The 24,840-nt window shown below is 38.1% G+C and overlaps 1 protein-coding gene across 4 annotated transcripts in view; it reads left to right on the top strand.

Moving 5' to 3' along the window:
* The window catches only part of Spag17 (sperm associated antigen 17), a 221,680-nt gene that overhangs the window by 8,577 nt on the left and 188,263 nt on the right, over positions 1-24,840 (top strand). For all 4 annotated transcript variants that reach the window (XM_048814580.1, XM_048814581.1, XM_048814579.1 and 1 more), the window contains exons 2-3: positions 21,897-22,037; positions 22,635-22,721. In XM_048814580.1, coding sequence (XP_048670537.1) covers positions 21,897-22,037; positions 22,635-22,721 — 228 coding nt within the window. The remainder of the gene's footprint in view (positions 1-21,896; positions 22,038-22,634; positions 22,722-24,840) is intronic.

The raw sequence follows: 24,840 nt of genomic DNA, 5'->3' as shown, positions 1-24,840 counted from the left end.
GAAAAATATTAAATATAAGTAAAATGTAAGTGTTGCCAATATGAATTTGGCAACATCCTAGGAAAATGTTAGTTAAGAAACGGTGAATGTTGACCATGGTTCAGCTCTGGCCATAGAAACCATCGTTGGCTCCCACTTCCCACAGGATAAAATCCAAGGTGTTCTGCAAGTTTTCACAGCCCTGCTGCATGTGGCCTTTCTCTGCCCACGCATCTTTTATCTCCCTCGACTCCAGGCAAATGCTCTCTTGGGTATCCCCAGGTATATACAGACTACACCCATGTAATTTCTTGGCCTGATGAACTCCCTGCAATTCATTCAACCCTTTTTATTAAAATCCTCTCCTATATTTCCAGAAAGCAGCTCAAGCCACATACCACTCTGGTCCTCACTGACTTTCCTCCTCTCACTAAACTACCTCGAGGATAGTTACCCTCGATTGTTACCTACTTTGAGCTGTTGCCCAACAATTTCAGCATTCTTTCCTATATCTGCATCCTCTATGGCACCACACATGCCTGCAGGGTGGCAAGGTTAATTATTTCAAGTTTCCTCCTTCCTGGCTACAGTACCAAATAGGGATAAGCCTGTAGTGGTCCTCAACAAAGACCTATTTGATTTCATCCACTGGTTATGTTACTGTCTTAGCCTCCAGGGCTGCCTTCACTTTTGATCTCTGGTATCAGTCTCAATCCATTGGTCATGGTAACAAGTTGAAGATTGAACTCCAAACTTTAGTTACTCCATCTATAAAACAGAGGTGGTGGTCATAGCTGTCTCTTGCAGTTATTAAAAATATTATTGTGAGGTCTCAATGGCATCCAGCACATAGTATCTGAAACTTCATACATCCAAATCCAAACTGGATGTCCCCTGCAATCTTGCTTTTTATCAAGTCTTCACTTTATTGAACAATATTACCATTCACCAAGACAGTCACTACGGCCCAAAATCTTGCATGCGTTGTCTTTTCCTCCCTATCCACAGCCCATAATCAATTCTTCAGTTACTCCTGTTGGCTCTGCCTCTGAAATATGTCTAAAATCTACCTCTTGCTACCACTCCCACTGCTATGCCCTAATCCAGACCACAGTCATTTCTTTTCTGAGCTACAAAATAACTCAGGAGATGTAGAACTTTGTTTCTTACTCCCATTCCTGCTGTCTTGGAGTCTAGTCTCCATATGTCAGTGGCAATGGTTCTTTTTTTAATTATTATTTTTTACTTATTCTACTTAGTTGTACATGACAGCAGATGTACTTCAATTTATCGTACACAAATGGAGCACAACATTTCAGTTCTCTGGTTGTACATTATGTAGAGATGCACCATTCATGCAATCATATTTGTACCTAGGGTCATGATGTCCATCTTATTCTACCATCTTTCCTACCCCAAAACCCCTCCCCCACCTTCCCCTTTTAATATTAAGACAGACTAAAATTCAAATGCTCCACCATGACCTAAAAGATTCCATGTTCCAGGCCTCTGCCAACCTCTCTGACCTCACCCTGTGTCTCCTATGAATCATCCACCCCCTCAGCCCTCTGAGCCACACTGGTCTTTTATTGCTGATACTCAAATCCATCAGAAATCATGTTGTCACCTTAAAGTTTTTGCTCTTGCAGTGCCTTCTACTAGAAAAACCCTTCTTCAGATAGCCATGTGATTCACTTCCATCATTCTTTGAGTGTTCTGTTCAAATGTCAGCTTTACTGTTTGAACTATGCTCCACCCTCTATCCACATTCCCTGACTTGATTCCACACCTTCTAATTTACAGATATCTCATTATTCTCTGTGAACACAAGCTCCAGAAGAGCTAGGATTTATCTTGTTCATTAATATACTGCAGACACATAAAAGTGTCTCTGGCATATGGAGGAAGTCAGATATATTAATTGAATGAAGGAATAATAGATGCTTCAATAGGAGGAGCTCATAGTAGCAGTAGTACATTTATAAAGTGGTGGGAATATCAAAGTGTATTATGAAAGTGTGTGGGATACTCTTTTACCCAATATAAATATTTATAATTATCATTGTTCATGTGAGTGCCAAACATACACTTTACACTCAACATACGCAAAACTGAGTTAGTCTCCCTCACAAACCCCCTCCTTTATGCTCTTCGATATGGGTACTGTCCTGTTCAATGAAGTTAGAAATCATCTTTGAAGCGCCCCTTCCAATATCAAATTATCAGCAATTCCTACTGCTTCTTCTGTTTCTGCACCTTTCTTCCCACCATTCATAATGTCTAACTAGCACCATAACAATAGCTTTCTCACTGGGCATGATGGTGCAGACCTGTAATCCCAGTGGCTTAGGAAGCTGAGGCAGGAGAATGGCAAGTTCAAAGCCAGCCTCAGAAACTTAGCAAAGCCATGAGTAACTTAGCAAGAGTGTTTCTCAAAATAAAAAATAAAAAGGGCTGAAGATGTGGCTCTGTGGTTAAGCGCACTTGGTTCAATCCCAAGTACCAAAAAAAAAAAAAAAAAAGCCTTTCTAACCTCTTCCCTTTCCTTTCCTTTATCCAGCAATAAAGATTTCAATATTTTAATAACTATCACAGTTATGTCAATTGACATATAAATTTAAAAATTTTAAATTAACATATATTCTCTAAACTATATATATCTTGTTAAAATGCTTGCCATCTAATGACTCTAATACATATCATTCATCAAATTTTTCTTACAATTTCAAAATCATCTGTTGATTTTCAGAAACATTGGTACAGCTTTTGGCTAGAATGGCTTTTTCTTCCTAAATGATGCCTTTATCTGAGTGTGATGTGACATGGTATCATCTCTAGGCTCTGGCCATCATTTTTGTTTTAAATGGATAGTAATTATTTATAGTAATTGGTAGTTCTCTGTGTTAGAGTCTGTAAACAAGTCAAAATAACACCTGGCATTTTGTCAGGGGAATGTTAAAGTTCGTAAACAAGTCTGGATGGTGCCTGGCAAAATGCCAGAGGGAGTAGTTTGAGAAGTAACAAAAGCAAGCTATTAAGTGTGGAGATTCCTTATTGGTTGACTGATGTATCTAGTTTATGCTAATTAGATAAGCTGTGTGGAATGTATAAATACTGCTCCTGTCCTGCAATAAACGGCTCCTTCTCCTGCTGTATCAACGTACACAAGTTATTCGTCACCCCCCGGTTATTTTGCTGCAGCCGTACTCCAGCACTCTGTACACAGAGATTTCTCCGGGTACCACCAGTATTGCTCATTATACTGAAAATTGTGCCAGCTTTTGCTAAACTTTTAGTAATTATGTTGAATTTTCTAGCCCTCATAATACTGACATTTTATATATGTAATTTCTTTTATTGTCTTTATTTTCAGTTAAATCACAAAACTATTTCTTGAAATTCCATATTTAATTAACTGAAATTTTATAAGTTAATTTTAATTTTTCATAAAATATAATTTTATAATTTATAAATATTAGAATATGTAACTTATAGTTAATTTTATGACTTTGTGATCACCTTACATTCACTTTGTTATAAAACATAATGTGATTAAAGTTTAGGACTGAATAAATTGAAAGAGGTTAATTCACTGTATATATTAATTTTGTCATCAGATAATAAACTCATTTCTGTAGAGTTTATTAGACAATCAAATAATGTTTCTCTTAGAATTGATATTTTGTCTTGTTTCAAATCATACTTTTTATCTCTCTGTTTTTTATATATCCTCTGCTTCTCTTTCACAGTTTGCTTGATTAATTTTATATGGGCAACAAATTTAATTTTCTTTCTTGTAAAACTAAACAAACTATTGACATTTCTGTTAGAAGATTTTATTAAGACCAAATCCCTGAAAGGATTTCAATTTCTAAATGCTTAGCAACACTCACTTTACAATTTGTTAGAAGGAGTACTCGGGGCTCAGCATGATTTCCACTTGTATTTATAGTCATAATTCTACAGAATGCCCACAGGGGTCCTAAAAATTTTCTAATGTTCAATGTCCACCTCTCTTTAGGTGTATTATTTAATTATCTCTGGTGTTTACTTGATATGTGGTGTTAAACAGAAAATTTATCAAAAAAATTATATGGGGTTGATGTATTTACATCTTTCATTTTGCCATCTAGATACATTGACTACATTAACTACAACAGAAACAAAACATCTGGAACTTTTTCTAAAATCGAGAGCTTAAACACCAAAGCTTTCTCATGTATCCACATTGGCGCTGTTGTCATGTAAATATTTCTCATAGAAATTATTTTTCTTGGTCATCAATGTTACAGGTTGAAATATAGATGCTAATCTAACTCTACCAGGTCAACAAAAAAATCATCTTCAGCATCTTGAATTTTGCATATTAGGCATTATTATAACACATTTATGTGAAATATTTAAAGCTTTATCAGTGGTGATTAAAATTTCACTGCTTTGATTCAATTTTTCAAAAAGGCTGCTTTCTCATTTCAGAAGATAAATGTTTGCCAAAATCAAGGCTATATAAATCTACATTGCCATGATATATCCATATGGATATTACTTCTCAAAGGTTTCTTAATGTTTCACGTCCAATAATGCTTACTTATATTTAATTTCATGATCGATTGTGTTGAAAGTTGTGGTGATATGTTTAAAAGTGTTTTTCATTTTATTGACACACTTTGATAAGTTATTTCAAATACTTTAATGAATAAAACTGATTTATGGTATTCTGTAAGCTTTCCTTTGTTAATGATTGCAAAATTTATTTATTAGAAACATGCCACTTGGATTTTTTTAAAAAGTGTTTTGACTATTCAACTTTTAACAACACAAATTTTAAGCTCCATTTCCATTCAACATTTACATCACTAGCAATAATAAGTTAATTGAATTTGTAGATTAAGTTGATTTTATTGTTTTATGTCATTTTATTTTAGAAATAGAAATTATTTATGTTGTAATGATTTTTGCACAATATGAGAACATGCTTCAGATTATGATTTTTTTTATCTGCGATCCCTTAAGATTCAGAATATTTACCTCTTTATGACATTTAAGCAATAAGAAATATATTGAAGTTTTGAAGTTGCTTTATTGTGAATTTTCATTTTTAATATTTTAATTTACATTTATGTATACTACTAAGTTCACACACTAGAATTGGATTGCACCATAATTAAAATAAAAGTAAAAAATAAACAAGGCAGAAGCAATACATTGATGATGATGTGTATCTATCTGGTGACCCTTCAGAAGCTAAAAGTATGTAGAAAAAAGATGTATGTTGTAGCTGCCTACCATGGCACAGCCAAGACTCACAGATGTAATACCAGGAGGTCAGTTGTTGATCATAGCAACATGCTATAATGATCAGTTTGTACAAATGAGATTATGTTAGATTTTACATTCTTTATTTTACCACTTACCGAAATTATTTTTACAACTTTTACCAACTAGTATGCATTTCAGTTTGATGCTAGCTTAGCACAACCTAAGGGTACTCAGAGACTATCTGTACAACATTCTCTTCTCTCCAGGTATTCTCTACTTGGCCACCTGGGTTGTCCTTCTACAAAAATAATATGATTGTGCACTACCTGCCCCAGTCTCAAGTCTTGCTGTTATTTACTTTACACTTCACAATCTTCCTAGTACCATCCCTGCCTCTTCAATCCCTTCCCTATTCAGACAAGTAATCTCATTGCACAAGGCTACCAGCAACGCTGTGCTTTGAGACACAGAGGATATCGTGCTTGGCATACCATTACTTCCCTGACACCATTTGTTGGTCTTCTTACCACTCTTAAAGTTACAGATCAAATGTACTTAATCCATTAGACTGTCTTTGACTTTCCTTTTCCCATCCTTAATTTGTCATGTTCCCATAGTATTTACAGAGACCCCAGTGATGGTAATTACCATGGTTTATTAGAGTTATCAGTGGGCCTGTCCCCTCACTTGAGTATGAACTTTTCATGGACAAGAGGTGAATGATATGCTCTTTGGGTATCCTGTCTGGAACTTAGAGCCTGGAATATGTTCAGTCAACTTGAATTGGAAGAATGACAACACAAATGTAGTAGTGCTTCAAGTTATTTGCACCCAAATCTCCAATTAAAGTTCTCCAATTAAAGTTCCTCTTTCCCCATGACAAATTTAATGGCTATTTTGTGCATTCAGTCCCTTCTTGGGCTTATGCCCAAAACTGAGCACAGCTTTCCCTGTGCAAAGACACTCTGGTTTTTATAGGTAGGTAATGTTTTCTATTTTGCTCTCACTGTTTTCTAACTATGATGAGCAAAAGCCTTTCCATAGAATTATATCACACTTAGCTGATGGTCATGGGGAAGCATTGCATATAGGTACATTTCCTATAATTGATAATAAAAGCCCCCAAACTTAGGACCAGGGCTTAGAGTATGTTTTTATCTATGTGTTCACTTATCCTCCCACACTGAATCTCATCTGACAGATCTACTTTCTGAAAAGCTTTGTGACATCCCTTTGCCTTGCTTACCCGTCCCCTTGGCCTCAGGCCGTCATCATCACATTGCTGATGCAGGCAGGTTCAGGAGAAGAAAGTGTGTGGCCTGTGAGTCAGGGATGTCTTTTGCTTTCTGTGTCACCTTCATCAAGTTTCCTTGTCATAGTTTTTATTTTTCCCATCTGCAAAATAAAATAATTAGACAAAATGGCAACAAAAAATCTCCCAATTCTGTCCCCTGTACTTTTAATTTTTTCCTATAGAGTTCGTTTTCATATCTAAGAAGTCCCATTCAAGGATGGTCCCAGATCTCCTCATTCTTGTCACTTCTCCATACAGAAAAGGGCCTTTTTAACCTTCCCTTTGCCTTTATGTCAGATCTCTCACTGTAATAAACCTTTCCTTTACTTCCATGGTGACTCAATATTTTTGGCACATAAACTTATGAAAAGCTTTCTAGATGTTTAAGTAAATTCTATTTCCCGACTTTCCCTTGTCTTCAATCCTCACGGTAATTTTTCTTTGTGTTTTTCTTATTCACTTTCTGTGAAATGTGGTTATAATGTGTAGCACAGACAATGGGTGGCACAGACAATAAATAGTACAATTTCTCAGGCAGCGTATATTGAATAGAAATGGAAAGGAAACCTCCCAAATTCTTGGCTAAACTAGTTGAGGTTAGGAATATTGACTTCAACCACCTCTGTCTTCACATTAAATATTTAGGATGCTGAGCAAGGATAAAGACAATTTCATTATTTACATGTGTTATTGTCATTATAAAAACAAAGCATAAAAATACTCTGTTTAATTTGTCATGCATATCTTGCAAATTTGCCACCAACTTCAGAAAATGTTTGTGCAGTAAAGTGATTTATTACAGCCATATTTTCAACCTTTTCTAGGGCAACAAGTATGGATGTGTTACACTACACTTTGTGATGATGACACTTTTACCCAGAAGAATATATCTTTAAATTGAAATATATGTTTTAAGGAAATTTTTGGTTTAGTCCCTTTTGTGTTCAATAATTGAGAACAATCATATCTAGAGACCAAATATTTTGGCTTTGTGAAGCAGAATTTTTGGTGACCTGAAGTCCAGATTGGAACTGGACCTCTTGTTCCCTCCTTGGTACAACCTGCAGAGCAGTTGAGGCAGCCAGCTTATCTTCCATGGCACAGACCACGCAGAGTTGCTCTCACCTCTCAGGGATGGTTCCACTGAATGTTTGCACGTCACTTCTTTGGGACCATCTTTTCCTTTGCTTGGTCTATGTTTTGGCACCATCACCAACCCTTCTCTTATTTTCTAAAAGCCTGTTTTTTTAACCAAAACAAGAATGTTAAAAGTTTCCTCTGTATTTTAAATTTTAGTTATGAGGAAAAGTCTTTAAAAACTCCTAAATTAATGTGCTCAAGTAAAAGTTTTCATCCAAACGAACAAGCAACTGGAAACCAATAGTGTTTGACATAGTGAGCAATTGTATTTGACACAATGTTTTAAATTAATCCAGTAGGAAAGACTGTTCATTTGGCTTGGACTGAAAAAAGAGGGAGTTTGACATGGTTTCATTAAGTAATTAAATTCAATTGAAAAACATGATTTCCTTCCATGTTAAGCTAATGTCCTATGCACTTCTTGGAGTATACAGAAAAGAGGGCTGGGTTAGTGGAAAAAAAAAAATTCCTGCCATCCAGGACCTTACAATACAGACACCAGTGTTTCTAAAAGTGTAATCTTTGACGCTTCCAGCATCACTTGGAAACTTTTAAGAAATGCAAATTATCAGGCCTCATCCTTGACTTATTGAATCAGAAACTGAGGGTGAAACTCAGTGATTTCTGCTTTAACAAGCATGCACTTTAAAATTTCAGGCATACATTAACATAGAGATGCCAGTGTAAATGCCATATTACTGGTAGAGTACTGACAATGAATTTCACTGGCAGGCAGTGGACACTATTAGGCTGGGATGTTCTGGGAAAGAGTCACAAATTAATCAGGAAGTTCAGCTGGGAGGAGGACAGCTGGCTGAATGAAAGGACCAGGCTGAGCAAAACAGGAGAGGTGAGAAAACACGTGACATGTTAGAGATAACCGCAATCAACAATTAACTAGACATTCATAAGATGATTTAGTCACATCCACCTTCAAAATAGTGTTCACATTTATGTGAGGAAATAGAGGCTTAAGAACTTAAAGAAAGCAGTTTTCCTGATAGCTATGAGAGTGTAGAAAACTAATGGAAATATTATGTTAAAATGTTAGGAAAAGAACATGTAGGGTTTTAAATCTCAGTCTCTGGAGTTTGGAATCTATCTTATCCTATTAGAATCTAAGAGGTAGAAAATTAAGATGCTTTCTGTAAAAAAAAAAAAAGAGAATGAATGATAAATTAAATGTCTTAGAAAAATTAATAGGTTGGAGGTAGAGAAGTCAGAAGCTTGTGTAGTCCCTGAAAAAAAAAAAATTATCTTCAATAGTCCTAAGTCAAGAAAGTTATGAGTTGAAGTAGGAGAATATTCACGAGATTAAAAAGAAAGAAACAGATTCAAAAAAGTCTCAGAAAACAACTGTGACTTCTTACCCAAGAGGAGAATGGGAAAGGACTAGAAGTTGTGATAACTGAGAGAAATGGAAAATTTTAGAAACTGGTGAAGTTAGTAGCCATCGTTTTTACTGTTTATGATAAGGGAGGTTTTGTTTGTTTCATTATGTTTTTAGGGTACGGAGAGAAATAAAGAGTTTAGTTTTAGACGTGCTGAGTTTAAGATGATGGTAGAACATCAAAGTAGAAATGTTGAACAGAAGGTCAAAAATGTGTATTTTATCTCACAGACTGAGGTTGGAAACACAGATGTGAGAACTGTCAGAGGAGAGAGCTAGTGGACCTCAAGGGAGTAGCTAAAACATCCAGTAAGGAGTGTGTGCCAAGAGAAGAAGGTTGAGAATGGAATTCTCTGAGATACCTAAAAGGTCCTTGCTTGTGGAACAGAAGAAGAGAAAGTGCCTAGTAGCCAGCAAAGGAGCATTCAAAGGAGTAAAAGACAAAAGGAGAAGAGGATGGTGTCATGGAAGTCAGGTCAGGGAGAAGTTCATGAAATTGGTGTTCAAATCTCCCACCTGTGGACACCAACAGAGAATAGGAAGACAACTGTATGTGGTAATGAGAAACTCATCAGATCTCAAAGGATACAATTTTCAAAGGAGGTGTGCGGGGTTGCTGGTTGTGAGGAAAAAAGTAGAAGCAATGAATTGAGTGCCAACCTACTTTATATACAAACAGATATGAAAAATTGTGGTATATGTGTGTAATAAGAATTGTAATACAAAAAAAAAGTACATGTATAAAGACATGAATTGGCATGAACATACTTTATATACAAAGATAGGAAAATTGCGCTCTATATGTGTAATAAGAATTGTAATGCATTCTGCTGTCATGTATTTAAAAAAATAAAATCAATTAAATTTTAAAAAAAGAATATGGGCTTTAAGAACCTTGTGGTTTATCTGGATTGAGAGCTTCAGGTATAGTCCCCCTGTTTGGTGGAATCTGACTAAGAAGAATAGATCAAAAGGGAAATGGTAGTAGGGAGACTAGGATTAGGAAAAATTGCTCAGTAGATATGTGTGAAATAGGGTAAATGGGAAAGAGGAAGGGATTGAAATATGCAGAGGGAGAAATGGAAGAAACAGAAGGAATAAAGTCATAGAGGAGGTTATGTGCCCTAGTACAAACAGGAGGGCCTGTATTAGCTTCCTCAGCCTAAGAAAAAGAAACAAGTTCTTTAGACTGATGAAGAATAGATGGAGACAAAAATGTGAAAAGGGTAGGAAACCTTGGCACCAAACCCTTGCTGTGCTCCAGAGGCAGGCCAAAGCATGGCCACTGTGTAGACAGAAGGTGGACAAGCAGGGACATGATTGCCCATGAGGCTTTTCCTGACATGTGAAGAGAGAGGGGGGCCTCGGATGTTGCTTATCACCCTACATTAAAATTCTTCACACATCTGTGTCCCCCTGTAAGATTGTGGGCCTTTGGAGAGCACAGACTATTTTCCAGTGCTTTTTTTAAATGCAGAAAAGCCACAAAGAATAATATAACAAGCATGTGTGTGCCTTCACAAAAAAAAAAAAAAAAAAAATTCTTTCCTATTTTTTTGAAATAAACACTAAGAATAAAAAATGGGAACACTTGGTTCTCATCACCCTTCTCTGTTCTATTGCTTTCTCTTCCTTCCCAGAAGCAAGAACTAACAAAATTTAATACATGTCCTCTCAGCCCATGTATTTATTTATCTATGTCCATGATACTGTATGATTTTACTAATAATTAATATTTTCTATGAGGGTGTCAGTCACATGTATTGCCCTAGAAATGGAGGCTGTGAAGAAGATGACTGAGAACAAAAATGGTTCCATCTCGTATCAACTAACTCTGAAAATTTTTTTATTTAACATAATATCTTGAGGTCTGTCCAAGTTGAAATATACATGTTTAGTTTGTTTTGCTTCATTGCTGTTATGTTATTCATCCTTCATTTCAAGGACAGCAGATGTAGCATAGATGCCCACATAGTAAGTATTAATTATTAGTGAAAACATTAGGATTAACAATATAATGAAATAAACACTATATACATTGCTTATATGGTTATATATGCGATATATAACTAGTTGTAAAGTGCTTTTACATATAACTTATTTTCAGCCTTCTTTGTCTATTTCTTCCCTGCCCCAGGGTGATAAAGTTAGTGATTATGCCTTTTCAGTGTCTGTAACTCCTCAGTATTAGTTGAATGAATGAATGACTCTCTGCGTTAAGTAGTATTAGTTTACTAAGGTCCAGGTCATCAGTATTTAAAAAGTTTTTCCAAGACCATGTGGTTGGAATCAGAACTAGCATTCAAGTTTTCTGATACTAAATCCAGTGCTCTTTTCATTTTACCATTGAAAGAGCTATTGTAAGAACTCTATTAGGGAATCAATAGGAGAGGAATAATTATTATGAGTTACTACCCTGATGTATCCAATAAATAGACTCCATGTACCTGTGTAATTGGAGAAAATTAAGAACCATAACCAGATCTGGGGCTTGAAATTTATCATAATCATCAACAGGCTCTATTTTGTCACATGGTCCTTAAATGAGGCTTGCCTTGTACAGGCAATGTGAGTTATGAGGGCTGCAGGATTACGTGAGGGGGGAATGAGCAGGAAGCAGTTTCACTCGGTGGAACTACTCTTGCCAAGGTCACAGGAGAGCTTCTCTCCTCCTTTGGCTTCAGCCATACCTTGCCTCCCAACTCTCCTCCACCTCTCCTTATCTGTCTCCTAGGAAGTCTTCCTTGAATAGGTGACAGTTGAGTGGCACTCTGAAAAAGTTAACAAGAATTCTAGGCAGAAAGATCCCAGGAACTACTTCAGATGCTGACCTTACTCCCAAACACCTTTCCAAAAGGCCATCCCACCAAGACTGATCCGTCTTGAATAGTACATTCACCCTCCACCTGTCTACTTGGAGTCTTACCCCATTTCTTGTTCAGAAACAGGTCTGCCTCTTGTTTTCTTTGAACAACTCCTGGATCCTGAGCAGCTGGTGGAGTAAGGATAGATGCATGGCACAGCCCTGGAGAGCAGCACATGCTAACTTCCTTGATAGAAGCCAGCTAGGACAACAGACGAGGAGAAGCAAAGCATGGTTTACTCACTTTCAAACTCCTGTTACATTTAGTTTGTTATTTTAAACACATTTAACCAGATGAATAAATGCCTGTTGAGCTGAACCTCAATTCATTTTTGTTGAATTGAGACAGGAAACAGATTCCTTGACACTCTTCCTGCCTGAGATACATTCTCCTGGTTTCCTGACCAGCTCCCGGGAAATTGTTGAGAGATCCCATCATTCCCCATTACCAGGATAAAACTCAGCTCTCTAGAAGATCTGGCACTGCCCCTGGATCATCTTTGTATGCCCCCTCCCTTTTTTTCTTTCACATCACAATTTGGAGACCATATTTTTAAATCTAAACATCATGTAGTCAAAGCAAAGGATTTTTGTCCTGTTCCCAGGTTTAGAGAAAATACAAGGATTGTAACTCTGTTGGTGAAATGCTGTCGTTTATTGGGCATTTAACCAAATATGAGGCCAATAGGATAAAGTTTATAACCAGGACAGTTTGTACCCTTGTGTTATTCAGAAGCAACCTTGGGTTTACTTAAGAAAGATCCAGAAACTAAACTCTATCAGTGGCCTTGTAATAAATGAATGATAAATGAGGGTATTTGCATTGATTGCAAGAAAAAGAGCTTTTCATAAATCAAACGCAACAACTACCTGGCATGAATGGGTTAGTAGAAAGAGTGTTGGTTGGTTATTTTGTTATTTAGCCTTGGTGGCCAGGCAAAACAAATTCATGGAATACACCACAATGGTTAGAGGATTCATTATATTTACGTTAGATGAAGAAAGGTGGGGAAACAAAGGGATATGGTAGGGTAAGTAATCAGCTAATACTGGGTCTTGGAAATCCATCTTAATATTTAATGTGAAAGATAGTGACTCACATTGAAGGAACTTGAGGCAAGTCAAAGAAGGTTTCAAGTCTGAGAAAGAAGTTGATGAAAGGTTATAGCTTTTAATATACGATGATGAAAAGAGATCTCCTTTCTTTGGGGAGAGCCCCTGATTCCAATTTTACATTTGTGGAGCAATTAGCAGGACTCCTCTTGGCTTTTCTTGGTCTCCTCTCTTAGAAGAATGTCTCTGATATGTAATATTTGTTTGAAAACCCAAAGAAGCTTGTTTCCTTTTGAGGTTTGCCTTACTTTTTATGTTCTGAAGTTCATTTTGGACCTCAGATTTTGCTCCAAGCAATAAAACTGGTTGGATCATACTAACATAATGGAGCTGTAATTTTAGCCAACTGTTGGGGGTGGGGAGATAGTTAAGGTGTGTAGTGGTTTCTGTGGTTTCTCTGTGGAGTAGAATTCCCTGCAAAGCTTTTCCATGTGGTGTTTTAATAGCTGTCTTAAAACTCTCTGATGCATGGAGCAAAACTGAATTAGGCTCATGTGCTAGATTGGTGGGATGGGCCAAGGACTCTCTGAAAAATGAAAGAAAAACAACTAAACAGCATAAGCCAGAAGCTACAGTGTCCAAAGATCCAAGAGACATATCTAGATTCAAAATTTCAGAAGCAATCACCTCTTTTAACCTACTTTTGCAGAACTTTATGTGGGAAATTAGAATACTTCCCTTGCATATATCAACATTTTACTTTCCATGGTACTTTACAATTGACAATATGATCCTAGGTATATTTGTATATTTAGAAGATTGCCCACAACAATCTTCTAAAAATTGTAATTTTAGATCCTTTTTTAAAAAATAAGAATAAAGAGCTACAATGATAAGTCCAAGTTCATTTGGCTAAGACATCACAGAGGCAGAATTTGACACCACTTCAGAGATGTACATTTTTATGCCAGATCATCAATAATTTTAATTAATGATAACATTTAATACTTATGAAAACAAAGAAAATCAGCCAGATGGAATCTACACACATAGTAAAGCTGTTTCTAGACTACTGGGTATCACCAATGGAATATCAGACACATACAATGTTGTCTAACATCAAAGGAGTGAGCTTTCTCTAATTCAAATGACTGGTGATTGAGAGGCATGATTCCTTCCAAAGTATTGAGAGTGGCTGATAAAATGCCACACGCTCCGTCGGCCTTCCCATATTAAACATGTGTAAAAATTCTCTTTAGTGTGTGGTTTGGGCTGCTAAGTTCAAGAAACATTTATTGAATGGTACTATGTTCCAGACACATGGGTGAAGTAGAAGGTTGTCCAGATGTCTGATTCTAAGAGAACCTTTTCCACCAGCCCAGTCCACTGTCAGAAATACCACTATTAGCCCAACACTCCTTAAACTGGTCCAGGAGTTCTTAGGATTCTTTTTTGAAATGCAGGTAGCCTGAAGAGGAAAAAAATACTTTAAAATGGCCCTAGGCACTAAAGCCTGAAGGTATATGTACTTATTTAATTAGCAAATCAACTATTAAGACTTGAGTTGAATAACTGGTACACAGGCAAATTTGATTCTACTCAGAAGAAAGTGATGGTGGATTCTGGAAAGGTTTGTAAGGAGCTCTGGAGAACTAGAATAGAGTTGCAGGTGAGGAAGCCTTATTTGTCTTATTTGCAGAGAGAGATGTACCAAGGCTCTCTATTAAAAATAAACTTCATATCATTTTCCTGTATTCTTATTTTAAGAACTAGCCCTGTGTGACATCTGTGTTTTAGATCTAGATCCACAGAGTTAGCCAGGTTGATATTTACAATTCAAATAGTAAAAAACAGATCCATTTTTGGATACGTTATGCTCATAAACAGATCCACATCTCTACTGAAAATTAGTTTGCGGTTGTTCTCCCCCGTCTCTTTTTTTGTTGCCCCAGAGCTTACCATCTCCTTAGCCAGTGTAGAAAAATGCACCTCAGTGCCTTTTCATCTGACTCTGATTGCTATTTTGTTTTATTTCAGTTGGTCTGGTGGTTGTTATGAATGGTTATCATGGATGGGTTAATGTCTCTGACAGACTTGCATGTGACACAAAATGACTGAAAGTTATCTCCTGCCACACTTTCACATTCTTCCCCATAACTCAAAAAAAAAAAAAACCTGCATACTTTGAGAATTTTAATTTGGGGAGAGCCCCTGATTCCAGTTTTACATTTGTGGAGCAATTAGCAGGACTCCTCTTGGCTTTTCTTGGTCTCCTCTCTTAGAAGAATGTCTCTGATATGTAATATTTGTTTGAAAACCCAAAGAAGCTTGTTTCCTTTTGAGATTTGCCTTACTTCTTATGTTCTGAATGAATTATGTGGTCATGATTTTGGTCCTCTCCTCCAAGGACATAAGATATTTTAGGAACTTGTCAGTTAACAAGTTTATAATTATCAAAGAAAATTATTTTACAAACTGAGAGTCATTCAAATTATTTTTCAATTATTCAAAGTATTTGCTTTTTTAAGAGAGAGAAAGAGAGAGAGAATTTTTTAATATTTATTTTTCAGTTTTCGGTGGACACAACATCTTTATTTTATTTTTATGTGGTGCTGAGGATCGAACCCAGAGCCCTGCGCATGCCAAGCGAGAGAGCTACCGCTTGAGCCACATCCCCAGCCCCAGTATTTGCTTTTTTAATGGCACAATTGTTGATATTCTATTTGATATTTTTTTCTTGGTTCACCATAAGTTCTCTACACTTGAAGCAATGTGTATGGAATAACTGTGTTTATTCTAATGACTAATAAGAGCAGAATCCGCCTCTACACACACACACACACACACACACACACACTACTGCCAAATAATACCCGTGATGTCAGCTCTGATTATTGCTAGGTGCTGTGCTCAGAAGGACTTCCAAAGGGTCATAGCAGTGTGCAAGAATCTTGTCACCCACAGGTAGGGGATGCCTGGGGACCTTTCATACCACATGGCCTCTGTGTGCAGATACCTGAGTGGAAATATAGAGGAATGATCCAGAGGAAAGAAGAGCCCTGGAGTGGATTGCCCCTGCTCCTCTCAGAGTAGCCTTTCTGTACTCATCTTGTCACCTGCTTTTCATAGAGCCCATCTGGAAGGATAATGCTTAAGCCTGAGCTATCACTGAAGCAACATCAGCAGACCTTAACCAACAATCCACACAGCACCCTGATGCAGAGTTGTATTAGCGGGGATGTGTGTGCAGCAGATGAAAAGAGCTCCTCTGCCCTCCTCAGTATTTTCTCAGAGAACTTTACATATGAGCCCTACTCTACTTCCTGTTCACTACTGTGCACCAAAAGTCCTGGCTTTGTCAATCAAAAGTCTCCAAGTCAACCTTAAATCTACAGCTCTCCCTGGGCTGGTGCTGGGAAAGGGTTAAGAACCTGTTTCCAGGTAAATGCTGTGATTTGCAGCATTTGACATCCCTTTGTTTTAACTACTCCCTCCATGTGTGGCAGGCCATGTCTCTGAGGCAGCCTCACAGAACAGGGTTAGGAAGAGCTGTGGGCGGTTGATGCCAGCACAGTCTGGATGAAAGTCGGAAGACTGGGGAGGCATGGGCCATGGGCAGTATGAGGACTGGAGCCCTTTCCCAGAGTCTGCACCTAGACAAGTCAGACTGTGTGCTCCTTCATTCTTTGTCCCTCCTCTCGCCCTAATATTCTTTCATTGTGAATTAAGCTCATAAGAATTTCCAAGACACCTTGAAAGAGAAAGGAATCACAGAGCGGGTAGCCTGTTGGTAGTAGGTAAGGGAAAGGGAAGAGAGCAGGCCATCAGGGACCATTTGGCTGGGAGATGGGAGAGAAAGGCAGAAAGAGGGAAAGAGAAGGGAGGAGTGGTTCTGTAGAGAAGGTTGATAATGAGTCTTAGGCTTTCCCCCTCCTATCTGAAGGAGCTGCTCTCCCCCCTCTCATCTGGCTGCTTGTCTAAGTCACCCCCCGGGGAAACTTATCTTCCAAAGGAATGGCTCCAGTGCCCAGTCCCCCAAGTCCTTGTCACTAACCCTGGTGTGAATCCCATTAGATCAGGTACAGTGTGTTCTCCTGCTAAGAAACCTCAGGGCTATGAACTATAGCAACTTCCTGACATGCTCCATTCCAGTGCCTTATGATTCTGAGGGCCAAATCCTCAGTGTCCAAGTTTACTCTGTGGCTTTAAAATACCAATCAATAGAACTGTACATAGGGAGCCCTACTCTACTTCCTGTTCACTACTGTGCACCACAAGGTGCCAAAGTATATAAAACATAATTTTTTACCTAAAGAGTTTGTAATCTAGTTGAAAAATATAACAGTCACATGAACCAATTCCTAAATAAGGATGACTTATTTAACAGTATAATGATGATACATCAAACTAATTTTCATGATGAATTCTGAGGAGTACACCATCAGAGACAAGCCTATAATAATAAGTACTTGTTTAGTGGAGAGTTAGGTAAGTGTGAACCTGATTGTTTACAGTGGTCTTGTTTATTACATGACAACAAGTGCCCATTATTTAGCCTATATATATTCAACTTAGCCTGCAGTTAGAATCCCTTTTTAACAAATACAGTTGTAGCAGTCAGTTCTATGTAATAAAAATATTTCTTCTGCTGGCCAAAAGCCCACACTAACACTCATTTGCTGATGGAGATCCAAGACTCCTTTTGAAAGAAAAACGCAGTATGAGAAAGACATTCACAAGTCCCCATCCATTTGGCAATAAATCTAATTAACAAAAAGGTCATCCTTTCAGTGGAGTATTGACATAAAGGACAGGTTTGCATATCTGTACAGTGTTAAGCAGCTTTTAATAAAACCTAACTTTTAAAACTGCGCCTTGATTTTATTTGAGGCTTTTACACAGCCTTCCCTAATACAGGTGCTCCTCAGACCCTAATCAGCGCTGAGTGGAGGCCTGTGGGGATCTCTCGGGCATCAAGGCCTCCTGTGCTAGCAAAGGCAGCAGAAGGGAGCTTGGGCTGCTGGCATTGTCTTTCCCTAGATCAGCAGATTACTTGTGCTACCAGAAGGAAGAGAGCACAATGCCATTATCCAAAAGCAGCATTTCACTTGTTTTTGAAAAGGTTTTTTATTGTAATTATATTAGAATCCTGGAATGCCTAATTAAAATCTAGAGAATATGTATGACATGAAAGAGAAATAGTTCAAAATCTCCCCAATGTCTCTGCGACAGGAGACTTGTGTGAGCCGGTCAGGTTCTCTGCATTTACAGAATACTTTCTTGCCTTAGGAGACTACTATGTAAGTGTTTGGGTTAAGACGCCCTCCTGCCAGGCTTCAAATTAGGTGAGACTGGTAAAGTAAATAAAAGGTAATGGATTGTGTCCATACATGACTTCATTCCATCCTTTGAATGACTTTATCAATAACTGCCAGGGGCAAGACTCAGCAATAATCATGTAGAATATATGCCTCCAGGTAATAGAGAACTTGTTTTATTTCCTAAGGTGTTTGAGTGTACCAGACTAAAACCCTCTCCCTCTACCATGCGATACACCCAGTGCAGTTGTTTTTTAATGACTTTTTTCCTTCTCTCCGTGCATGCTCATTACACCTAACTCCTTCAACTTGTCTCACACAAATTCACCCACAGATAGGAGCACTGTTGTACTTACACATGTCTTTAATGGGGTTATACACCTTACACTTTCATTTCTCTTCCCAATGGTCAATACTTATTTTCTCTACACTAAATTCTCTTCCTTCCCCATGAACTTAAATTTAAGGACTCCGTTTAACTGCATATTGGAATGCTGTGGGTAGAGGGGTGTTTTTAACAGTGTTTTACCAAATCTAACTTATTTATTTATTTTTTTCTAAACAGTTTCCTATTTCTACAACTGCTGCCAGTTGGTAGAAATTTGGAACCTACAGTCACCCTAGGATACCAAGAGAAAGATTCCAAAATCATATTTGGGGAGCATAATTATTTACCAGTTATTCCCCATTTGACATGGGAAATGGCTTGTTTTTCATTCTTCCACCCTGGTGCATTTCCTTGCATCCGGCTGCCCCCTGCTGTGGCATGCAGTGTGTGCATCCTTCTCTCCAGGCATTCTTGGTTTGATTATTACTGTCTGAGTGCTCCAGTTCACGCTTACCTAGGTGGCAATGTGATTAGAAATCAAACCGCAGCTCTGACAAACTCTTCCATGAGTCCTATTTTGCCTAATGGATTCAATTTCTGGAGCAGACACTTTTTGGTCAACAGAATACAGATAGGAAATTGGGCCCCACGGGACTCTTCAGAACCTTTTAAATAGACAGATTGACCTGAAACCCCTTCAGGACCCTTTAAATGGACACATGTGGCCTGGATCCCTAGGGGGTCTCAGAGAGAGTTCTGATTAATTCTGGACCTATTCTAGCAGAGGCAAGCTGTTTCAAGGTGACTTTGGGGATCCCACAAGTTTCATTATAGCACCATGAATTGGAGGAACAATCTCATGTTAAGGTGCAGCTGGGGCAAAAGAAACAAGATCACTGGGCTGAGAGAGAGAGAAACTTGGGAAATTTCTTTAACCTCTGAACTTTTGTAAAACTATCATTTTTTTTAAAGTGACCATATGATGATTTAATAATTAAGTGCTTCATCATTTTAAAGGCTCTACACACTAACTTGTAAAGGAAATGTTCATCTATCAGTAACATGGGATAGATAGCAATATGTGTGAAGTAGTTTGTCAGATCCGATCTAAGGATCGTGGAAAGCCATTCTGAGCCCAACAGCTTGCTCCCAAAACTCTACTGAAATGATCACAAAGCTGTAAGCCACGTAGTTTCCAGGAGGTTCTGCCAAAATGACCTTGAGCAAGTTGTTTTACTTCCTCAGACCTCTGTTTTTCTGTCTATAAAGTGTTAGTGCATCTACTCAGTGGGGTTACTTAGAAAGTCAATGAGATAACATATGCCTGGCACATGGCAGATTCACAATAATTGTTAGCTCCTTCTTCCTTCCCTCCTCCTCCTCCTCCCTGCTTTTTTTCTTTTTCTTTCTGTCTGCAATGGTCAACACCTGCCTTTGATGCCAGATAGTTTCAGATAGGTAGTGATGGACTACAATGTCTTCTTTCTGAATTGTCTCCAAAAGGGCTGAGAGGCAGCCTCTTCTTGTCACTATCCACTTTCAAATATTGGCAAGGAAACTTGCAGCGGGGACTGGGATGAAGGCATAGAGGTAGTCATTAAAATCTTCAGTGTCGGAAAATGTAACTGCCAAGAATATTGAGGCATTGCCTTCCAAGGACCCATGTGTACTTTACTGTGAGAAAGACAGAGGTTTTTCTCCTTCAATGAAGACTATAGAAGCAGATTTAGGGAGGGAGCAGATGAGAGGTAAGAAAACCATGCCATGCAGGAAAGGGCATTTGTGATGATAGATTTTTTTTCTAAATAATGCATTATAAATAGCATACTTACTTTCTAGAACCAGAATGTTAAAAAAAAAAACAGCTGCTTGATCATCCTATGGCAAATTAACAGACAAAAAGAATGTTCTGAACTCAATAAACTCAGAGTCAAAACACCTCCCTTCACACACCCATGCATACATAGCCATGCTTTGTAAGTAAAGTATACATTTTGTGCTTCTACATGTGGTTATGTTTTGGTGATATCATTGAAAACTGGATGGGTCTTGTTAGGTAGTAAGTTTCCATGAAAAAATAAGAAGCATTTAAGGACAGCCACTATTTGGTGGTAAGAAAGAATTTGCACGAAGTCTTTCCTCCCACCTATACTCTCGTTCTGTCATCAACCTGATTATGAACTGGACAGAAACCAGAGAGAACCACACAAAATTAGACATTTCACTAAATTTGTGTGACCTTTTCAAATCTTCTTAGACATTGTTTTGGCATCCACCAAGAGTAGGTTTTACTCTGTTTAAATCTGATCTCTAGAGAGGAGCAAGAGGAAAGCTTAGACCCTGCCCTCATCCAAACCTTTCATTTGTTCTAGGGGGGGAAGCTAAGGCCCAGAGGGACCACAAGGCTAGAGTGCCCTCCCTTATTGTTAGTTCTCTTTTCTGAAGTCTTTGTCATGTGCAGTGTGTTCCATCTCCCCTTAAGATTGCTGGTATTCAAAAGCATGACAGGCCTTCCAGCACCACACAGTGGGTAATTCATTGAACTCTGTTCTTAATCTACCAGGGAATTGCTTCCCAACAGAAATTAAAATTATAATAACCAGGGGAAAAAAAAGAAATTGCTGAATGAGATCATTGTCTTTTGTAACTTTTTAAAAATGATTTGACACAAAATTTCACATCCAAGTATAATATTTTAGCCTTTTTCCTCCAGTTAGAAAGAACCCCTTTGTGAATTAACAAAAATATTCTTGTGTTACATTAGAAGAAAAAGATGGGCTCCGCTTCTCATTTGGCAACTCACTATTACCCAACATTTAACAATTGCTTTTGGAGCTCCTTCTATATTGCTAACACTATTTAGAATCTTCAGGGTACCAGGTTATAAAACCCATTCCTGCTTCTCTGACTACATCTCTCTGAGACAAAGAAATGAACTATTGATTTCCAATACCACATTATTCTTGGGCAGCATGCTAGTTAAAATGTCATTTTTTAGAAATAAAATGATCTTCCTTAAGTAATAAAAAAATAAATAAAAATTAAAAGTTTCTCCAGAAAACTGGTTTCAAATCAAATTCACATGAAATTTGGCCCAATACTGCCCCCTTGTGACTACTTTGGTCAAAGACCCACATACACCTCAAGGTCAACCCAGTCTTTTAAGGTAAAGAGTTACAGAAAAAAATATCCCGTTTCACAGCAGAAGCCTTTAACACAAAATCACCCAGTCATGAACATTGAGCATCGAATTCTGTCTGATTTTGTAACAGAGTGACTGGAAGGCCTCCATTGCCTTTGTGGTTGGGAACCAGATTGAGGATGATCTTCTCCTTGAAGCCCTCACCTTGGCTGTGCAAGCCCCTCAGCGCAGACTCTTCAGCATGGCGTCCTGGCATGACATCCTCCAGCAGGTACCCCCTCTTCCCTTCCCACCACGACACCCCTCAGAGACTTTTTACTTGAAATAAGGGCTAAAATCATAAAATCAATGAACCGATCATATGCTTGCACTATTCTGTACATTTGGGTGGATCACTTTAAATAAACATATAGTTAGAATAAATTTGAAGCATTTGATCAGGAAGAAGTAATTTCCATTCATTAAGGCCAGCCACTCAACACATTCATTTGGCAAAGATTTCGGAGGCCATTTCAGGCACCATGTTAGGTTCTGTGAGGAATTATTCAATAAAAGGTTCAGTAATAACCAAAGACTAAATAAAGTTCCTAGAAAGTCCATGACTTACTGGCAAGTGAAGCCAGGCAACAGAGAGTATAGCTGTCAGAGGTCAGAGGAGGTTGGCCACAGAGAAGATCTGTCAGGTGGCACTTGCCCATGCAATTACTAAAAACTTATTTGGGTGGCTGCAAACTTCCCAGGTAATTAAGGGCCCCTCCTTCTTATAAGGTTCTCCAACCGCTCAAGTCACCCCAAGGTTTGAAAGTTGTTGCATGTATCTCAGTATTCTCTGAGTCTTTCTTTTTAAGTAAATTTAAATTTCTTGCAGATCAATGAAATAAATGAACTTGTTGGAACCATACCATCTAAAAAGGCAAAAAAGCCTATAGTGAGTAATCTTCCATTATATTATGAGGTAAGTTAAAGTGTGTTTTGAAGAGAGTTCTCTAATTTTCAGAAAATGAGAATTGAAGTAAAGATATGATAGCAACCCTTTTTTCATTCATTTTGTCTTTTGAAAGTCAACTCCTGTTCCTAATTGAAGATGTCCATTCCTGATAGTCACATAGACAAAACAATCTGCCTCCTTTTAAGCAAAATTCTTCTTAGGAATAAAATTGTCCCAGATTGTTTATGCCATCGCTGTGTCCAATTTAAAAACATATAAGTTAGAAACTGTTATATACAAAATTGTTGATTCACACTTTTTCAGGATGATTACTAAGTAGGTGATAGTATCAAAGGGAGTCATTATAAATGCAATTCTAAGTGTTGGTTTCACAAAAGAAACAAGAGTTTCCTGTGTAAGACAGAGCCATGGCTGAAACAGTTTCCCATCAGCGTGTGCACATTTTACATCCAACTTTAATCAATGTGAAAATTGTGATACTTGTCAAGTTGAAAAAATCCACCCATTTCTAGCAGCTACTCAATTCAAAAGTCTGGCTTGTGCACAGTGCTCAGAATTCATGCTCAGTATGAGATTTTCTCTTGTTGACATCTATCTTATAGCTTACAAGAAACTATAAAAATCCAGTGATTGATTGGAATATCACAATTTGTCAAACACTGTTTTATGGTTCTGTGGGCCTAAAACAAAGATTATTTTGGATCTTTCTGAGACCAATTTGTTTGCACTTTATCCTGTTGATGACTAATAAAGTTTTTATGTCTTTCAGCTCTGGGATGATTCTATAATGAGCTCTTTAGTATTGCTTGAGCACTCTCTGAGTTTATCCAAGTGTCACTATATTTACTCACAATTGATGGTACTGTGAATTCTATGGCATTAACTCTTGCTAAATTGCTCCCATTCCCATGGGAAACACTCTCTTGGCTGTAGGAGTCAAATAGCATGCCTTCTATCTTTTGTTACGATGTTCTAAATGTGTGTGCTTCAGTTGAAACCTTGTGTGATACCTGGGTTTAAAATATTGGGATATTTCTTCTGAAGTGGCCGTAGACATTCATATCCAATTCTTGGGCCTGGGATCAATTAGCCCCCCAAAGAATTCTTTCTTCTTCAAAGATGCTCAGTGAAAAATCAGAGATGATAACAGGCCAGTTTTGACGTTTAATATGGATGGGCATTTTGACTTGGATGTGGGATAGCACAATGCTACAAATCCAGAGTCAAGTTAGAGAATCATTCCTCCCCAATATGTGCTGGGACTCTTGGTTGCATATTCTTCACTCAGGGGAGGTCCCTCTCACATCTGGCTCTCCCACACTCTTCCAGTGGAGCATTTGGGCAATAAGCCTCCCACACCCGCTCACATACCCTTTTCTGAATGGTTCCAGAAGGAAAGGGAAGGGAGGGTGGAGCCCCATAGAGATTGGAACTTGGGTGTACCAGATATTCCTTAACATCAATCGCTGGAGCAAAAATGATAAAGAACAAAAAATAAACACAGGCTCCTGCTCAGCACCAGCCGAGAACAGACTAGACAACTAGGGAAGAGGGCATATTCCCAGCCTCAGTCCCTCCACACTCAGGACCTTTCCAAGAACTCAGTTGCCTGGTACCTCACCCCAGGTAAGCTGAAAAGCCACTGGTGATGCCCACAAAGTACCAGGGTTGTCATGAATGGTGGCCATGCAAGAGCTCCAGAAGGCAAAATCTTTTAGAGCATCTGGGCTTTCAAGCCATGTACACAGCCTGCTTTCTGTTTACAGTCGTGCATGTGTGTGTCCCAATGTGATACCTGACACAGGTAAACTCCTCGGAAATCTATTTAGGGCGTCTTGCTCCTAAAGGAAACTCCTCAATGGAGGGAGAACAGATTCTCTAACAGAATTGCTTGATACATGGAAATTCATGGAGTCCTGTTTCCTTTTAGACCTCCAGCTTTGCGGGGGGCAGGGGGCAGAGGGGACTTCAAAATATCATAAAGGCAATGCACTTAAATGCTTATAATTACTTCTGCTTGTAGGACACTCTCATTGGCCTTAATTCAGAGCCTAGTTGTTCTTACTTTAAACACAATTAACCAATTTGGCTTCCAGGCCTCCTAGCCTGCGGTTGATTAGGAGCC

The sequence above is a fragment of the Marmota marmota genome, unplaced genomic scaffold (genome assembly GCF_001458135.2).
Source record: "Marmota marmota marmota unplaced genomic scaffold, marMar, whole genome shotgun sequence".
NCBI lineage: Eukaryota > Metazoa > Chordata > Mammalia > Rodentia > Sciuridae > Marmota > Marmota marmota.
The sequence above is the reverse complement of the archived record's forward strand: the minus strand, read 5'-3'. Positions and strand labels throughout refer to the sequence as shown.